This window comes from Dendropsophus ebraccatus, chromosome 3 (assembly GCF_027789765.1).
Source record: "Dendropsophus ebraccatus isolate aDenEbr1 chromosome 3, aDenEbr1.pat, whole genome shotgun sequence".
Classification (NCBI taxonomy): domain Eukaryota; kingdom Metazoa; phylum Chordata; class Amphibia; order Anura; family Hylidae; genus Dendropsophus; species Dendropsophus ebraccatus.
Window position 1 is genome coordinate 162,180,456 of NC_091456.1, and position 18,765 is coordinate 162,199,220.

An 18,765-nucleotide genomic window follows, 5' to 3' on the forward strand; every position below is an offset into this window, starting at 1 on the left:
GGTTTGTACCTCAGAATCTTAAAGGGCATGTCCATTGTTTTTACTTTGCAAAAAGTCTTGAATAAAAAATTCTCTTCCCCTAACTTTCAGACCCTTGAAAAGGGGCAGATAGAAAAGAGTAATGCATGTCTATGGGATCAGACTACACACACATGTTTGTAGTCTGATACCATGGAGACATATAAAGTAAGTCTTCATATGAGCTGCATATACAATACAAGAACTTATTAATTAAGGTTTTGCAAAGTAGTTAATTTATTTATGTACAATAGACCAATATATATATATATATAATTACATAGAAGCAGAAATATGACTTTTTAGCAGGGAAGGAGGGAAGTCAAAAATTATGCTGTATGATTATTCCTATAAATAGCTGACTATGTAGTAGTATTCACTATAATCCTTGTATTTAACTATAACATATACATGTGGTCTTGTTCAGGTGATGTCAGCAGACAGCTCTTGGGTCAAATATCACAGCTCAACCAACTACTTGGAGAACTCAGGGATGTTATGAGGCAACAGGTAAAACCAATACACCGTACATGTAATATTTAAAGGAAATCTGTCAGCTGTATACCATGCTCAGAGCTGCAGACATGGGCAGATAGCTGTTTGGGAGTTAAAACTAATGATACTGTTTGCAAAGTAGAAAAATCCTATTTTACTTTTTCTAAGTTTAAGTATCGTAGAGGTCAGTCTGAGCTGCAGCATGCACGCATACTCACTCTCTTACATGATCTGCATGATTAATGTATAAGATTCAACGCTGTAATTCTTGAGCTTGATTTTACAACTTTTCAAACAGCCATCAGCTATGTATCTATGTCTATAGCTCAGAGCTGATAGATTAAATGAATATCATGAAAAAGAATTTTAATTTTCTTATATTTATATTTTTTATAGGTGAAAGAAACCATGTTTTTAAGGAACACTGTTGCAGAATGCCAGGCTTGTGGTACGGATGGGTATTTTGAGGTTCAAACATAAACCTTTAGGTTATGTTCACAAAACAATTTTCAACGGCCGTTCTTTGGTACATTGTTCAAGTTTAAGTTCGACATAGCCACTTTATAAGACCCTTATGGGTGTGGCTATTTTAAAGTTCCATTGAAAAATGTGTAAATTACAGTGAAAGGAGGGTTAAAAAAAATGTGTGAACAACGTAAAAAATAGCAGCTGCCGTTCACTCAATAACAGCTGCAAATTAATGACAGAAACATTAACTTGACAGCTGCTGTGAACAGGGACCGTTATTTTATACATTGTGTGAACCAACGGCCGTTGTTTCCATTGACTTCAATAGAAATCATTCATTTTTGGCGTTCTGCATTGATGAGTGCTGGAATGACATCACTACATATCCCCACTTCAATATTCATTAGAAAGGGGCGGGCCAGCAGGAGTGGATTGATGCACTGAGGATGGTAGTCCCGACCCCCAGTGCACCAAACTACCTCATTAGCATATGGATTCAACTACAAAGTACACAAAACAAACAAAAAAATCCATGAATTGTATCATCCTTTACTTCTTTTATAGTTTTTTTATATATTATTTTTTGTTCCCATTTATACCTCCACCATATCTTATTTTAACACATTTCCCAAATTTTTTTTCCTCTGAAGGTCTAACACCAGATTATCCAAATCCAACACCAGCTCCAAATCCACCAAAACCCGTTACACCTCCAAAACCTCGATGTGATGCGACGTCATGTTTCCGGGGTGTGAAATGCACAGAGACGGGAAGCGGGTTCCAATGTGGACCTTGTCCTGACGGTTACACCGGCAATGGGATCACGTGTAATGATATAGATGAGGTATTATATCTGTGATGGTGACTGCAATAACTTCCTAGTCCACAGTTCACCACTCTCAAGATCTCTGCGTACATTGGGTGAATGAAAATAATCTTACTGATAGGCCCTAGAGCACAAATTGTAAAATTCTAGCAAAATAACGGAGATGTGGCGCTCACCACTGTTCACAAATCCTCTTGACCATGTATTATAATGAAGTGCAAACAAGCATGGTGGCCTCACAGTGTGCAGGTCACAGCTGTTTTGTGTGCATACTGCATTCTTCCTCAGACCTGATCTGTCCTATACATGTTCTGTTATGTCAGGCCACCATGCTTGTTTGCACTTTATTGTAACACAGTCAAGATTTCTGCGCAGTTGTCTTTTCTTTTTTTTGCTGGAATTTTACAAGACGGACTGTTCCTGCTGAGCACCTTAAAGGATCATTGCCTTGATACTATGCAGCAAGCTTTCAACAGATCTGGATAGAGAGACAGCTTACACCAGGGGATCAGGTTTTTAAGGCAACCATCCGAGGCCCAATAAGTTCCATGCATAGGCCCTACTAATTAGAATAGAGCTTAGTCAATAGTCTGCTGTGCCAACTACACTTTCTTTATGACAGGTACACAACTTGTTACATTAGAGACCCCTAATACCCAGAAGGGGTTTCCCATCTTATTAAAGGGGTACTTAATTCACTCCAAGGACAATTATGTCAGATTCTCACAACTGGTGGGGGTCTCAGCAGTCAGACCCCAACAAACATCTTGGTATCACCTATCCTGTCCATAGTGTATAACTTAAAGAGGACTCCACTGAAAAAAAAATGAAAGTGGTGTATTTCCAGTCTGACACATTGCTCTCTGCTGCCACCTCTGTCCATGACAGGAACTGACCAGAGCAATAGCAAATCCCCATAGAAAACCTCTCCTGCTCTGAACAGTTCCTGTCATGGACAGAGGTGGCAGCAGATAGAACTATTTTCCTGCAGGACATACAGCAGCTGATAAGTACTGGGAGTACTGGACTCAGGATTGTAAAATAGAAGTAATTATCAAATATGTATAACTGTCTAACACCAGTTGATTTGAAAATGTTTTTTCTTTCTACCGGAGTACCCCTTTAAGCTATCCATAGGATAAACCCTGAAGTTTCTTTAGGTATGACTGCTGGGACCCCCACCTATCCTGAGAATGGAGTGCACCGCACATGTGCAGCAGCCTTTGCTCAATTGATTCTCTATAGGGCCGATAAACATTTCTGAACACTGAACATATAAATGTTTGTTGGCCCTATATACAATGAACAGAGCAGTAGCCACACACATGCGCTGCACTCCATTCATTCAGGGTACAATGATGTCCCCACTATCCGGATTAGTGGGGGTCCCAGCAGTCAGACCCCTACATATAAGCTTCCTATTAGATGGGAATACCCCTTTTACAAGCCTTGTATATGTGTTGCATTTACAGACAGTCAGCAGAGATCTTGAAAATGCTGAAGAATGGGAAAACACCTAGTATATTAGAAAGCTCCAGAGCATTTTATTATACCACTCTGGTACTTCCATAATCTAAGAAAACCATACTGTATCTAACAGTCACAGTACAATAAAGCATTGTGCTCTATATCTAAATGACTTCCCTTTTTGTTTCAGTGTCGATTGAACCCTTGCTTCCCTGGAGTGCGATGCATAAACTCTATACCAGGGTTCAGATGTGAGGCCTGTCCGCCCGGGTACACAGGGCCAGTGGTGCAAGGTGTTGGCACTACTTATGCCAAGCAGAATAAACAGGTAAATATATCTTGCAAAGGTAGACATTGGTCTGTAATAATTGCACCATCTACTCCATAGCCCAAATCCTAATTTTGTCTGATCACAGCTTAAGATGGGAGAAGTGGGCTACTAGGATTTGTACACCTGGATTTCCAGATTTTCAGTGGGGTTAGAGTTGTTTTAAGGCTAGGTTCACCTTTGCATCTCCATCACAGAATCTGTCCACAGGTAAGAGCAGGGCCGGCATCAGCACAGGGCTTACCCGGGCAAGTGCCGGGGCCCACAGCCCCTTTAGGAGCCCAGAGAGGGAGAAAGGCACAGTGTTCTAATGTTCAGCCTGCTTACTGTAGTGCAGGGTAAGGGGCTGAAGACACAGGAGACAGAGCAGGACCTGCACAGAGAGAGAAAAGGGTGAAGGACCTGATCACGTGATCCGAAGGTCCTCAACCTTACAGTGTGGAGAGCAGCCCGACAGAGAGGGAAAGAGAAAAGACTGAGCTGTGAATGGTGTGTGTCAGTGTCTGAGTGTGTCAGTGTCAGTCATTGTGTCAGTCAGTCAGTTTCAGTCAGTCAGTGCCTGTGTCAATAATGTGTGTTTATGTATATAAGTGGTGTCTCAAATGATTGTGCATAGTGTGGGGCTGATGGGTGCATGCGGATGGATGAGGGGCCGAGGCTCTGTCACCTGAGGGCCCGCAAAAACCTGGAGCCGGCCCTGGGTAAGAGAACACTGGAGTAAGCAGAACACAGAGGGTATTGCACAACACAATATTGAAAGTCTATAGATATGTCTATGAAGTGTATGACTATGGAGGCGCTTGTGGCATGTGCCAAGAGCTTTGCCAATATATACCCTGAATGTAGTACAGGAAGAGTCTGATACTGGCAGGTGGCCAGGAGGACCAAGAGGTTCCAATGTGGAACAAGAAGCGGATAGCTGAGCCTTCTCTTCCCATACATCCTAGTTACGTAAAGATTATTATTTTTTTTTTGCTTGCTATGAGAACAGTATTTCCTTACTAATGGAATGAGCTTATAAATGCTCCATATTATATAAGGCATAGAGTATTTCGCTATGTGTTTAGGTCTATATATCGTCACCTGTTCGTCTATATGAATATTTCCCCCTTTACAAAGTAGCAGAGTTAGAGTCTGACCGGCTACAGGAAAAACCCACAGCATGAAAGATCATTTCTAAATTGATGGGAAAACCAAAGCGTATGATAATATTTGTGTGGGAAATGATTTTGTTCACGGGACGGAGCTTGTGGTCACAACATTGAGAGCTTTGCAGGAAACCCAGCAGACGTGACACGCGGCGGCGATCCTGTGATTGCATTACCTGACACCGGCTTCCTGTATAGAAAATTACCAAACTGAGGGAGAACTGTCTGCTCTACCGTGCATAGGACTGTGTGTAGGGATGAAAGACGAGACCTGGAGACTGATGAGCAGCCACTATTTGGCCTTGTTCTAATTCTGGAGACTGATCCCTTGTTGCATCTTGTTGAAGTCGTAAAGGCCTACATGTTTGTTTTCCCATCCTTGTGTAGTTATAGGCAGGAATATCCTGTGTCTAGGGTTGCCAACAAGCTGGTATACTACATACTCAGCCAGCATTCACATCCTCTGGGGCCCATTATGTGTTCCCTTTCTTATTTATATGAGGTAATAAGTGATGTGTAGAGATGAGCGAACCTAATGCTGCATTTCCACGAAGCAATAATTCGCCCAATCGATTGTTTAACGATTTTGAAGCAACGATTTGGTTTTTATAACAATCAGGGCTTAGACGAATAAATCGTTAGAAAATTCGTAAGAAAAATCGTTATTGCGATCGTTTTTAAGATCGCTTAAGCCCATGTTTCACATAGGGTGAATCTTTGAAAGACTGTTTACATGAAGAGATCTGCGAATTTTTAGCAAACGACAAACGGTGATTTGAGAACATGTTGAAAGATCAAAATTAACGATTTCTCGCTCGCCGTTTGATCGTTTGTTGTGTTTACATGGAACGATTATTGCTCAAATGCGATCGTTATTGTAAATATACTTACGATAGTTGTTCCGTGTAAACACAGCATAAGTGTGCGGCATTTAAATGCCAGTTGCTGAAAAAGTTGGATGCAGCCCTAAGGCTCCCTGAAAAACATGGATATAGTCTATGGCTGTATCGATGTTTTTCTGGACTCCCCAGGGCTGCATCCAACTTCTCTAGTTATGTGTTATGGCCTTTCAGATGACAGGTTTTATCCTTCTGTAGCTATGCGGTATTATACATTCCATATATGTTTTTCTTGTTAAAGATTTGCCTTGATGTCAATGAGTGTGAAAATGGAAGAAATGGTGGATGCGTCGCTAACTCTATCTGCATCAATAGCATGGTAAGTTGTCTCTTCCCTGGGATATATATCTGGACCTATAGAGATGTATGACATGACACCATATAATGGGGAAGGTATACTCCAACTAGTTCTAGGGAAGGTGACATCAGTAGCGGATTATAATAGGTCCGTTTCGGGCGGTAGCCCGGGGCCCTGGTCTCCTGGGGGGCCCATGGCTGCCCAAACAGACTTATACTTTCAATGGTGTATTGTCTCCTGGTAATACTTCTGCCATGATTTGCACAGGGCTGTATTTACCATTAGGCACCCGTGGTCCGGTGCCTAGGGCAGCACCTTCCAGGGGGGCAGCACCAGGGAGGAGGAAAAAAAACAACTTTTTTTTTGCTTTTATTTTTTTAAGTTTCCCACCTCCTGTTCAGACTTGCCAGTAAATCTGGTGTCTTTTTGAGGGGGGTGGGGGTAGGTATGGTCAGGTCTGGTGTGGAGGTGTTGTTCAGGTCTGGTATGGCTGTGATGCCTGGAGCTATTACCTACCTATTTCCTTCAGACAATATGCAGACTGCTCTAATCATTGATTCTATGTGGAAATTTATGTTTTAAGCAGTTAAAAACCATTACAATGTTTCTTCATGTAGAGAAATGCATGTGGCCGAAACCTCTCTCCTCCACGCTATGCAAGATGGGGCGTCTTCAGGTTTAGTGCCTAGGGCAGCAGCAGCTGTAAATACGGCCCTGGATTTGCAAACAATCCCTGCTTTTTTACTTCAATTTTGCACAAATCAGGGCATCATGACATTATCTCTCCTGTACTAGGAACACCACACTAGTGCTGCCATAGTTACAGTGGGTTGGGGTGGCCCAGGCTTTGTGAACAGCCTGCGGCCTAAGGTAAAGTTAATCCGCCCCTGGGTGACATATTGAAAAACCTAAGCATTGACCTGATTGGTTGCTGGGAACGACTACTCCGATCTTCCCTTTCACCAGTTTTGATAAATCTCATCCAATGTTATTCGATTCGCAGCCATTTATCTACCCTGAAACATTTTGTCTGGTTGTCACTTATGTAATGGTGTAAACAGGTCCCCTGGTGCTCAGGCACGTGTGACCGCTATATATATGTGTGCTGCTCATAAAGACGCATGTTGGTTCAGGAGTCACATTGTCTGGTCATGTAGACGGTGTAGGAGGTCAGAGGGTCAGTGTCCACAGCTGCTGCCAAACCTCACACATGGCAGAAGTTGCGCCATTTGTGTCCACCTGTTTACATGCATTTAGGAGTACGGCAGGTGGGATTCGCTCACATGGTGTGCCAATAGCAAGGTATTAGCATGCACACCCTAGTCCTTAATTCTGAGCATGGAGGCTGTCAGGGGGCAGTCGCATAGATGTCAGCTACAGGTTAGGTTCACACTATGTAACAATGACGTCCGTCTTTCATAACAACGGGCGACATTGCGCAAATAATGTCCATTATTTGCACAATGACAGTCGTTGTTAATAAACATGGATGTAATTTTGTACCTAGGGTGAACCTAGCCATAACCATTGATTTATCCAAAACATGCATATACTGAATATGTTATGTCTGTGTCACATATATATATATATATATATATATATATATATATATAGTATGTATATGTGTGTGTAATATATGACACGGTACAATCCACTTACAATCCATGTAATATATACTGTATATATACAGTATGTATATGTGTGTGTGTGTAATATATATATATATATATATATATATATATATATGTAATATATGTGTGAGTATATATAATTCTTCCTTGTCAATGTGCGCATGTGCATCCAAGCCACATAATATAATAAAACTAACATCTTTGTCTCCAGGGCTCTTTCCGCTGTGGACCTTGTATTGATGGCTATGTTGGTGATCAGAGCAAAGGCTGCAAAGTAGAAAGGAAAACGTGCTGGAACAGAGGGCAGTACCCCTGTCACGCCAGCGCACAGTGTATCGAGGAGAAGGATGGAGCCATAACCTGCGTTGTAAGTAATTTTATAAAGGGAAATAATAATAATAATAATAATAATGGTAATTATTCAGGGTAATGTATTAAGTAAAAAATATGCTTGTGCAGAAAATTAAAAAAAAATTATGTAAAAAACAGCATACTTTTCTTCTCAGCTGCTCTGGTTCTGTCACTGCTTGGAAACATTTGGCGGTCCATAAAGAAAGGGTGGAGCACAGGCATTAGTGGCCACGCTGCTCGCGCTCCATTCATTTCTGGGATGACTGTGGCAATTTTTCTTTTTCGTGGAATTATTCTTCACATTTTATTTTTTTTCCTAAACATACATTCATAAGCTCTCTATTTTTTTTTTCTTAGTTAAAAAAATGTGTTGTTGTTTTTAGAGCATTAAATCACACGATCTATGAATCACATGATTTGTATATGAAGACATACACATCATTTTGAGAAAAAGAAAGACACACAAAACCTTAACATGGTAGAATGTAACATAATAAAGCACTAGCATTAAGCCAGAAAAGTAGTAAACATGCAAAATGACAAGAAATTATAAAACAATAAAAAAAATGAGAGCTCACTGTCCATAATCAGATAACATATTATAAAACCTCCTTTCTCATACCTGATGTTAGAAATGCTAGAAAATGTAAAGTACAGTATGCCAATGTTGTGTGAGTCAGCTTGATGCAGTCTAAGCTCGCCATCTGCTGGTGAGACTGTGAGACTACAAGAAGCACATCAGCCCTGCTAAAATAAAAAGGGCGTAAAAAGTAATGAAATGCGATTAATTACCCAATTTTATATATATATATATATATATATATATATATATATAAATTAAAAAAAAAAACAGGAAGCTTTGTGAAAGAATTTTCTAAAATAATAAATGTCTATTAGTAATTTTCATAACTTTCATAACATTACATTAATTTTCATAACATCTTAAAATTATTTTGCCCGGACTTCCCCTTTAAGGATCCTCAGATACTTTGGTGGCCAGTCCTGTGTAGACCAAACACATAACTCTTTACAATAGTGCTCCCCACCACATGACCACAAGACAATACTTACAATTAATATAGTTCATGGGATGAAGAATGAATCTAGTGTGCATAGTGTAAATTGTGTACTGTCCATCTGCTATTTCTGTGATTGTATATAAGTAATGGTCTTCTCCTTTATTACAGTGCTCTGTTGGCTGGGCTGGAGATGGATATGTCTGCGGTAAGGACACTGATATTGATGGATATCCTGATGAAGCTCTTCGGTGCAGTGATCCAAAGTGCAAGAAGGTTGATGATTTTTTTTCTTCTTTTTTTTTTCTAATCAATTGCAAAACACACACAATAAAAAAAGACAACCCGGCCACAGCCTGACAAGCTCTAGAACAAGCTCTGTGTATCTAATATATGACATGTGCTTATATCCCTCAGGACAATTGCATGTACGTTCCTAACTCCGGCCAGGAAGACACTGACAAGGACGGGATAGGTAACGCCTGTGATGATGATGCAGACGGAGATGGCATCCTGAATGAGCAGGTCATTTGTACTATTGAGCCTTGATACTAAAAAAAATCTACTTATATTGTATTTTTTACTAATATGTTTTTTTTTTTCAGGATAACTGTATACTGGTGGCCAATATTAACCAGAAAAACAGCGACCAAGACATATTTGGGGACGCGTGTGACAATTGCCGATTTAAGCTGAACAATGACCAGAGAGACACAGACAATGACGGGGAAGGTGACGCCTGCGACGATGATATGGATGGAGATGGTAAGTAGATCATGATGTCATTCCTATGGGATTCTTCTACCATGGGGAAGTGACCGTGCTGACCTGATACATTGTAACGAAAGGTATCAAGAACTTCCTGGACAACTGTCAGCGGGTTCCCAACATAGACCAGAAGGACAGGGATGGAGATGGCGTCGGTGATGCTTGTGACAGCTGTCCTGATATTATTAATCCAAATCAGGTTAGTGGTGATGGGGCGGGAGCACATGGACAATACACCAGCATAGAGATTTATTAGAACGGTAACTGGACAAGCTCTTGGACCCATGACTCCCAGACATATATTTGTGCCATAGTACCCAATATATAGTTAGTAATTGCTCATTCAGTGATGTATTCTCTTGTGTACAGTGGGTTAGTAGCTTTATATTGGTACCTCAGTGCCTGATGACCAGTAGTCTTATAGCCCCATTTCCAGTATTAACTGGTTAAATGGGTACTCCAGCAAAGAAAAAATAAATTCAAATCAACTGGTGCCAGAGATTTGTAATTTACTTCTATTTAAAAATATCCAGTCTTCCAGTACTTATCAGCCTGGAGAGCAGGAGAGGTTTTCTATAGGGTTTTGCTACTGCTCTGAACAGTTCATAACTGTTCAGACATAATATATCTAGTAGCGGTGTATGATTTTTATTTGTCTCCTCTTGTCTTTTTAGTCCGACATTGATAATGACCTGGTGGGAGATTCCTGCGACACCAACCAAGACAGGTATTTTACATCTTATCAGCATCATAACACAATGCAGGCAACCCTTATATTCTTATTATGAGCCAGAGTATAATATCTAAAGCAAGGGGAATGTGTGACTCTAACACTCATGTCAAGCATAAAAACATAGCTGCAAAAAAGGCTCTGTCCACTAGATGGCGTACAGTCATAAGGGGAAAAAAATCCTTTATCCATGTGAAGGTTCATTGAAGTCTACATTAAATATTTATTATACCTTCTTATTGTCTACACAGTGATGGAGATGGCTACCAGGACAGCTCAGACAATTGCCCCACAGTCATCAACAGCTCCCAGCTGGACACAGACAAGGACGGCTTAGGAGATGAGTGCGATGATGATGACGATAATGATGGAATTCCTGATATTATCCCTCCAGGACCTGACAACTGCAGACTGGTGCCCAACCCAGGCCAAGAAGATGACAACAGTATGCATTAGGCGTTATTATCATCTCATTCTTTTTTTCTGTTGCCCTAGAGAGAACCTGCCTTCACTTATGTTCGTATCAAATCAACATAATAATATTATAATAATATTTATTTGTATAGCGCCAACAGATTCCGCAGCGCTTATAATAAAACAAATACAAAATTTTTATCTTATAGGGGATGGTGGCATCCCAAAACTTTACAGGCACCATAATAGTTAAAGGGGTACTCCAGCAATGTTTTCTTTAAATCAGAAATTGCCAGAGATTTGTACTATTAAAAAAAAAACTCCAGTCTTCCAGTACTTATCAGCTGCTGTATGTCCAGCAGAAAGTGGTGTATTATTTCCAGTCTGACTCAGTGCTCTCTGCTGCCACCTCTGTCCATGTCAGAAACTGTCCAGTGCAGTAGCAAATCCCCATAGAAAACTACTGCTGCTCTCCAGACATGAAAGAATACAGCACTTCCTTCGGGACATACAGCAGCTGATAAGTACTGGAAAACAAGATTTTTTTATAGAATTAAATTACAAATCGCTGACACTTTCTGGCACCAGTTGATCTGAAAGAAAACTTTTTTTTTATTGAGTACCCCTTTAACAGCCTGGCAAATAGGGGTACTCTATGTTCTTGGGCAACTTTAAAAGAACCTGCATGATGCCTGAACCGTAAGTCTCTCCCAAATAGGGAGAGTTCTATCAATGTTGGCGAGGCAATGAGAAGCCACAGGGGACCACCCCAATGACTTGTGGTTTGAGCGCATGAAATTGATGACAGGTTCCCTAGGTTGACTAGTTCTGTTATCAAGCTCAGGCTAGCCTTTCCCTAGTGGTATCAGTTCCTATTATTAGAGATCTGTATTTATAATGTCTGCTATGTCTTCTTTTCTGCCTAGATGATGGAGTCGGAGACATCTGTGAGTCGGACTTTGACCAGGACACAGTCATTGACCGTATTGATGTCTGCCCTGAAAATGCTGAGATCACCCTGACTGACTTTAGAGCCTATCAGACTGTCGTTCTTGACCCTGAGGGTGATGCCCAAATTGATCCCAACTGGATTGTTTTGAACCAGGTGAGAGAATGAGGCTGAGCTGCACTTCCACGGTTTAGTGATGTTTCTGAGAAAAACAAGACAACTTTTTTTTTTTTTTTTTGTTTGCAAACTTTGCAACTTGCCACCATAGGATACTGTGTATCACAAAATCGCTGGACAGGTTTAAAGGTCTATTATATGGTGGCTGAGAGTGCAGTGCATGCTGCATCAAGTGTTCTGCTGTCTTATCCCACTGTTGGATTCACAGCAAACACTGCTCAGTACTGCTCTATAATGTCCTCCATGCTGCTGCTCCTGGAAGTGTGCTACACTGATATACTTGGAAAGGATCTCCTCTTCTGTATTTGCAGTGTATGGGAAACAGTATAGCAGCTAATCAATGAAGCCTGCAGAGGGAACAGTGTTAAATGGTCAGCACAGCTTGACCATGACTATATTTTGAGGCACAGAGTTCAGGCTTACCGCTATCTAGTACTAGTATGTTTGTTCACAGATATATAGTGCTGTTATCCATACCTTTAGTTATTGCTATTATGCTGTTGGTTGGGGCCCATTCTCCTATAGGACCATATAAATTCTAGTTATGTCCCCTCAGATATTGTATTGGATGTTAAGTGTCACTTTAAGAATGACTAATTTTCTAAACCATTTTTATTTATTCAGGGAATGGAGATTGTACAAACAATGAACAGTGACCCAGGCCTCGCTGTAGGTATGTCACCAGCCCTGCTGCCTTCTTTCAGTCATAGCTCAATACTAGAGTATAAAACTTTTCATTAAATACAGACCTCATATACATGGCTGTATTACACCTCTAGGCTATGTTCACACTGCGTATGAATCCGTCCGTAGTGCGTACCGCGAATGTACGCACGTAGTTTTGAGGTTGATGCGTTCGCTTGAAAGTATACGATATACGCCCGCACAATTCACACTACGTATGAGCTTACGGCCGGATCGTATACGGCGCCGTGAAAAATGAACAAGACCATTGTTTTAAGACGGAAATGTTGAAACTCACGGCCGTGGATTTCCATGTGTTCCCGTACGAAGTACTTATTTCAGCCAAATTTAACTTGATTTTTCGATCCAAAAGGTTCTGTGTGTTTTATTGGGCTGGGCGAAGATTTCCAAGTAAATGACTTGTTTCAGATCGCTTCCAAACAAGCTAGGGAAGCATAACTGTACTGCGGGCGTATGTTCGCGGTGCGTACGCATCCGGCCACATGTCGATTTTTCCCACGCCCTTGGTTTCAGCCGCACATGTACGGCGGCGTAAGAACTGCGGACGGAATCGTACGCAGTGTGAACATAGCCCTATATTGCATGGAGTGATAATAGGTCCCCTATACAGTTGAATGAGGCCCGTACTGGACTTCTATATGCTTATGCTTTCATATAGAGCTTTGCTTCCAGGGTAGAATATGTCTGTACATACAGCATACTACAGAGGTTTTTATAATGGCACATGGTGTCTTTTATGGCTCCATAGTATATAGCCCCATAGGACTCCATGTGGCATAGGGCAACCTTCATGCTGTGTCTGAGGCCTAGTACACCTAAGAACTCCAGAATATCTGCAGATCCAGCATTAAAGGGATTATCCAGGAATTAAAAAAGAAAAATTATTTTTCCAATTATTTCCCAAAACAGTGCCACACTGGTTCTCAGGTTGTGTGTGGTATTACTACACAGCTCCATTCACTTTTAATGGAAATAAGCTGCAATACCGCACACAACCTGAGAACAAGGGTGGCACTATTTCTGGAAAAAGTAGCCCTGATTTTCCTAATCCTGGATATCCCCTTTAACAAACTTTTAGTGTCCTCGACCGCAGGGAGCGCAAAAGAGGGAGATTGGCGCTTGTTTGCAGTGCATTTACATGGCACGGTAAAAAGAGTTGCCCGGGCTGCATGAAAGATCCTTGTATTGTTTGTGCAGCTCAGGAAACTGGCAGCCCACATATGTTTATATCTGTGCTGTCAGTTTAAAGATCACAAGCAGCAGTGTATACTTACCATGCACACTGCTTGTGATCCAGCATCCAGGTCCTATGTTTGTATCTTCAGGCCCCCGCTCCTCTGGCTTTAAATCATTCTGGAAGAGGCGGGGCCAGAAGATACAGCCGGCGGCCATAGGATGGGAGACTTGGATGCTGGGTCACAAGCAGCGTGCAGGGTAAGTATACACTTCTGCTTGTGATCTTTAAACTGACAGCACACATATAAACATACATATATACATATCTGTGCTGTCAGTTTTCTTTTACCATTCTCAACCACACATGACCCTGTTTACACAGAAAGATGTGCGGCCGAAAGCGATAAATCAGGTCAGCGAGGTATGGGCTCTATTCATATTATCATTCTATTTTTCTCCAGGTTATACAGCTTTTAATGGCGTTGACTTTGAAGGCACCTTCCATGTGAACACAGTGACGGATGATGATTACGCCGGCTTCATATTTGGCTACCAGGACAGTTCTAGTTTCTATGTAGTTATGTGGAAGCAGACGGAGCAGACATACTGGCAGGCCACGCCATTCCGCGCTGTTGCAGAACCTGGCATTCAGCTGAAGGTAACCTATGATACAGTCACTACCTACCTACTTCCCTATCTACCTGCATATTGTTTCTTTTACATTACATTTATCGCAGTGATCTAAACAGAAAAGGTTAGGTCTTGTACCATCTTTTCCACTGAATAATTCAGCACGGACATCTTTTTATGATTAGGCGGAGTATTTCTTGGCTCCGTCTAAGCGATTCTTCCAGTTGCGCTGGGAGGTGAGCGAGGTCAGCTCTTGGTAAGCTTCCATATAACATGGATGGTAGGTGTGTACAGTGAGAACATCATTCCAGAGACATGAGGCCATCACATGTAAGCTCTCCCTGGGTAACAAGAGTGATGTCAGATATGTCTTCTAGCACATAGTTCACTGCAGCAAGATGGCATCTCCCCCAGCGCTCGGAGGGGATTAGCTGGAGTCATAGACATATGGTATTGATAATATGGAGCACGGTCTACAATTTACAAGTCATAGCTGATAAGTATAAGCAAGCTTTACATTTCATACTGTCTGGGCTACCTGCAGCAAGAACTATCGGCTGAACGTCTATCGCAGCCTCACCCAACAGACCAACGTGTTACCTGGGCCTCATGTTATGTGTTAAAATCGCATTTTAAAATTACAAATTACCTTGTATTGTATCCTGAACTGCGTATTAAATGGGTTTTACACCCTAGTTTTGCACATAGTGTAACAGGCTATGTTACATTGATGCAGTGGGAAGTGGTGCTTCCCCATCTACCTAAGTGCCATAAGTTGGACAACTTAAAGCCTTTCTTTCAGATGAACTGGTGTCAGAATGTTAAATACCGTAATTGTATTATTTAGTTCTATTTAAAAAATCTCAAGTTTTCCACTACTTATGAGCTGCTGTATGTCCTTTGGAAAGTGCTGTATTCTTTCCAGTCTGACCCTGTGCTCTCTGCTGCCACCTCTGTCTTTAACAGGAACTGTCCGGAGTTGTAGCAAATCCTCATAGAAAACCTTTCCTGCTCTGGACTTCATGGCTCTTTTTATAATCAAATTTTGATTGCTATGGTTATTATGGTTTTCAGTTTGACAGTTTTGTTAAAGAGAACCTGAAATTAAATACAAATCAAATTTTAAAATGTAAATAATAATCCAGACCAGGCTTGATGAACCCTTTAAAGGGGTTATCCAGCACTACAAAAACATGGCCACTTTCTTCCAGAGAAAGCACCACTCTTGTCTAATTACAAACCACACCTGAACTGGAGACATGAGCAGTGCTGTCTCTGGAAGAAAGGGGCCATGTTTTTGTAGCTCTGGATAACCCCTTTAAAGGAGTTATCCAGGGCTACAAAAACATGGCCACTTTCCCTCCCCCCCCTCTCTTGTCTTCAGTTCAGGTGTGGTTTGCAATTAGGCTCCATTTACATCAATGGAACTGAGTTCCAAACCCCACCCAATCTGGAGACAAGAGAGGGGGAAAAGTAGCCATGTTTATTTTACAATGTTGATAAACACTCTTGAGCTAAAATTTAGGTTTTGCCTAAAATGATATATATTTTTTCTGACTCTATTTAACTAGATTTGCAATCTATGATCTTTTAGGCGGTGAAATCTAAGACAGGGCCTGGAGAACATCTACGAAACTCTTTGTGGCATACTGGGGACACCAATGACCAAGTGAGACTGTTGTGGAAAGACCCCAGAAATGTAGGCTGGAAAGACAAGGTGTCTTATCGCTGGTTCCTGCAGCACAGGCCTCAGGTTGGATATATCAGGTCAGTATAAATATATACAAATATATATGTATATGAGTATATCCATACCCTTTGTCCAAACTACATAACATGTAGGTGTCTGTGAAGCTCAGTGCATGCTATTGCTAAAGGAAATGCAAAATTAAAAGAGTTGAGCCAACCTCAAGCCTGCTCAGGTTCGTCCAAACACGAATGCTCAGCATTTGATTACCGGTGGCTGAAGAAGTTGGATACAGCCCTAAAGCTGCCTGGAAAACATGGATACAGCCTATGGCCATAGGCTGTATCCATGTTTTCCTGGACTCCCTAGGGCTGCTTCTTCAGCCACCCATAATCAAATGCTGAGTGTTTGCATTTGGACTTACCTGAGCGCACTCAACGGTCACTCATCTCTAGAAATGAACTGTATACTACATTTCCTGTCTGTTCTTCATGTTTATTCCTATATGATAAAGTGAATTTATGACACAATTCCAGGGCAAGGTTCTATGAAGGTAGCGAGCTGGTAGCAGATTCAGGAGTCACTGTGGATACCACTATGCGCGGTGGAAGACTTGGCGTATTCTGCTTCTCACAGGAAAACATCATCTGGTCCAACCTGAAGTATCGCTGTAATGGTAAAAGTTCACATACTTCAATAATTTAAAAAAATTATATAGATAGAAAATATGTATAGGGTCCTACAAAAGGAACAAACACAAACTTCAGTAAGAACTGTATGGATTTACTTATCTATATAATGGGATTTAAAGCTAGGCCATTACAATAGGAAAAGAGTTAGATGAATTTATGAATTATAAGGAAAAAAAAAAATTCTTTCTTTTCTGCTTGTTTATCCAACCGATTGGATACTGCACCTGAGTTGATCATAATGCTGCAGGCGCTGGAGTACAATGGGCACTTCCATGAACGTTGGGTCTAAATAAAATGTGGCCCATTTAAGAAAGCGAATGTTATGTCTTGGTATACATATATGTGTATGTATATATAACGTATGAGAGATGAAGGATGAAGCAGGACCAGGAGTTGTGGGAACTGGTGGATCTAGTATATGTGGAAGGATGGCCACAGGGAACATGTTTTGGTAATTAGAATATTGGGTATTGGTGGGTAAGGGTGGCCATTAAAGGAAAATTATCAGCAGGTTAAAAGAAGCTAATCTGCTGATATCTCTCTATAGAACAATGGGCGCTGAGGTTAACGGTGAGTTACTTACAGCACCGTTTCTGTGTTATTGGGAGTTTAATCTTTCTGCTAATTAGGTGTTTTGATGCACGGGAGGAAGGACTACCACCCCCAGTGCACCAATCTGCCTGGGCCAACCTGCTCTGATGATATTCATTATTCATTAGGGGCAGGCCTTCCAGGGGTATATCAGTGCACTGGGGACGGTAGCCCCGCCTCCAGTGCATCAAAACACCTAATTAGCATAGAGAATAAACTCCTAATGGCACAGAAACGGTGCTGAGGATGAAGGTAAGTTCTCTGTGCGCAATAGGGATTTATCAGCAAATTAGAGTCATCTTTAGGCTCCGTTCATACAGAGTAAAACTGGCACAAAAGAATTGACATGTCCATTCCGCCAGTTTTACTCCGTGTGAACAGAGCCTCAAAGTAATTTACCATCCAACGGCTACTGTGTTAAGGGCAATGCAGGGCACATTCTGGAACTTCCAACTTGGGTACCATGATAGCTTATCCCATTCCTGACCTATAGTTATAGTCCTGCATAAAAACAAGGTCCCCTTTGGTGTAATAGTAGAAGCTATTGTCTCATTGTTCCTTGATACCAGTCTCTATCAGTAAACGATGTGTTGGCAGGAAGTTAGCAGACACAAACCTTCTTGTCCAAGACCATGGTGTCAATTCAGGTATTAGAAGGGTTTAGAAAATTAGAACAAACCATAGAAAACATCTTGCTCCGCATACATATCTAATGGTACTAAATACTTCACGTTTCGGAGGTATAATAGCTGTTGTTTCCTCCCGCCAGTAGAGGAAAAGCATTCAGGCTGTGGGATAATGTGTTTTTCCCCTTCATTTCCAGACACAATCCCCGAGGACTTTCAAGCTTTTCAAGCTCAGCAGTTTGCAAGTTAAAGGAACCGAGCGCCACGGAAGACGTTTATTTGTTGTTTTGCTGTAATCACATTTTTTATTTGTTGATAAGGAAACGATCTCTGATGTAACAAAGTTCTTTTTATACCGCTGTACATGAATGTATGTGAAATGGAACAGATACAATAAAGAAAGGTTTAAAATAAGGTTACACTGGCAGATGCCCTATAGGTACAATTCAGGGTCAGGGGTAAGAAGGTGCCCTTTGGTTATGGTATATAACAGCAGAGATGCTGAGGTCTGAAGCAGGATCTGCTGTCATCTCTGTTCTAGATTTTTAAAGGGGGGATATGGTGGAGGTTGAGAGATAACGGAGCTGTCATTGGCATTATGGTATATGAAGCCATTGCTTAATTGATACTTTCACCTATTTATTAATTTTACTGACACTGTCTACATGTTCTAAA

General features: G+C 41.2%; 1 protein-coding gene across 2 annotated transcripts in view; it reads left to right on the forward strand.

Annotated features, from left to right (window-relative positions):
- The window catches only part of THBS4 (thrombospondin 4), a 41,202-nt gene extending 22,698 nt beyond the window's left edge, over nucleotides 1-18,504 (forward strand). For both annotated transcript variants that reach the window (XM_069963041.1, XM_069963040.1), the window contains 18 exons: nucleotides 446-528; nucleotides 910-961; nucleotides 1,632-1,825; nucleotides 3,465-3,602; nucleotides 5,891-5,968; nucleotides 7,790-7,945; nucleotides 9,117-9,221; nucleotides 9,363-9,470; nucleotides 9,551-9,710; nucleotides 9,794-9,912; nucleotides 10,388-10,440; nucleotides 10,695-10,888; nucleotides 11,784-11,962; nucleotides 12,608-12,656; nucleotides 14,326-14,522; nucleotides 16,089-16,261; nucleotides 16,718-16,857; nucleotides 18,288-18,504. In XM_069963041.1, coding sequence (XP_069819142.1) covers nucleotides 446-528; nucleotides 910-961; nucleotides 1,632-1,825; nucleotides 3,465-3,602; nucleotides 5,891-5,968; nucleotides 7,790-7,945; nucleotides 9,117-9,221; nucleotides 9,363-9,470; nucleotides 9,551-9,710; nucleotides 9,794-9,912; nucleotides 10,388-10,440; nucleotides 10,695-10,888; nucleotides 11,784-11,962; nucleotides 12,608-12,656; nucleotides 14,326-14,522; nucleotides 16,089-16,261; nucleotides 16,718-16,857; nucleotides 18,288-18,340 — 2,231 coding nt within the window. In that variant the 3' untranslated portion in view covers nucleotides 18,341-18,504. The remainder of the gene's footprint in view (nucleotides 1-445; nucleotides 529-909; nucleotides 962-1,631; nucleotides 1,826-3,464; nucleotides 3,603-5,890; nucleotides 5,969-7,789; nucleotides 7,946-9,116; nucleotides 9,222-9,362; nucleotides 9,471-9,550; nucleotides 9,711-9,793; nucleotides 9,913-10,387; nucleotides 10,441-10,694; nucleotides 10,889-11,783; nucleotides 11,963-12,607; nucleotides 12,657-14,325; nucleotides 14,523-16,088; nucleotides 16,262-16,717; nucleotides 16,858-18,287) is intronic.
- Nucleotides 18,505-18,765: the final 261 nt, after the last annotated feature.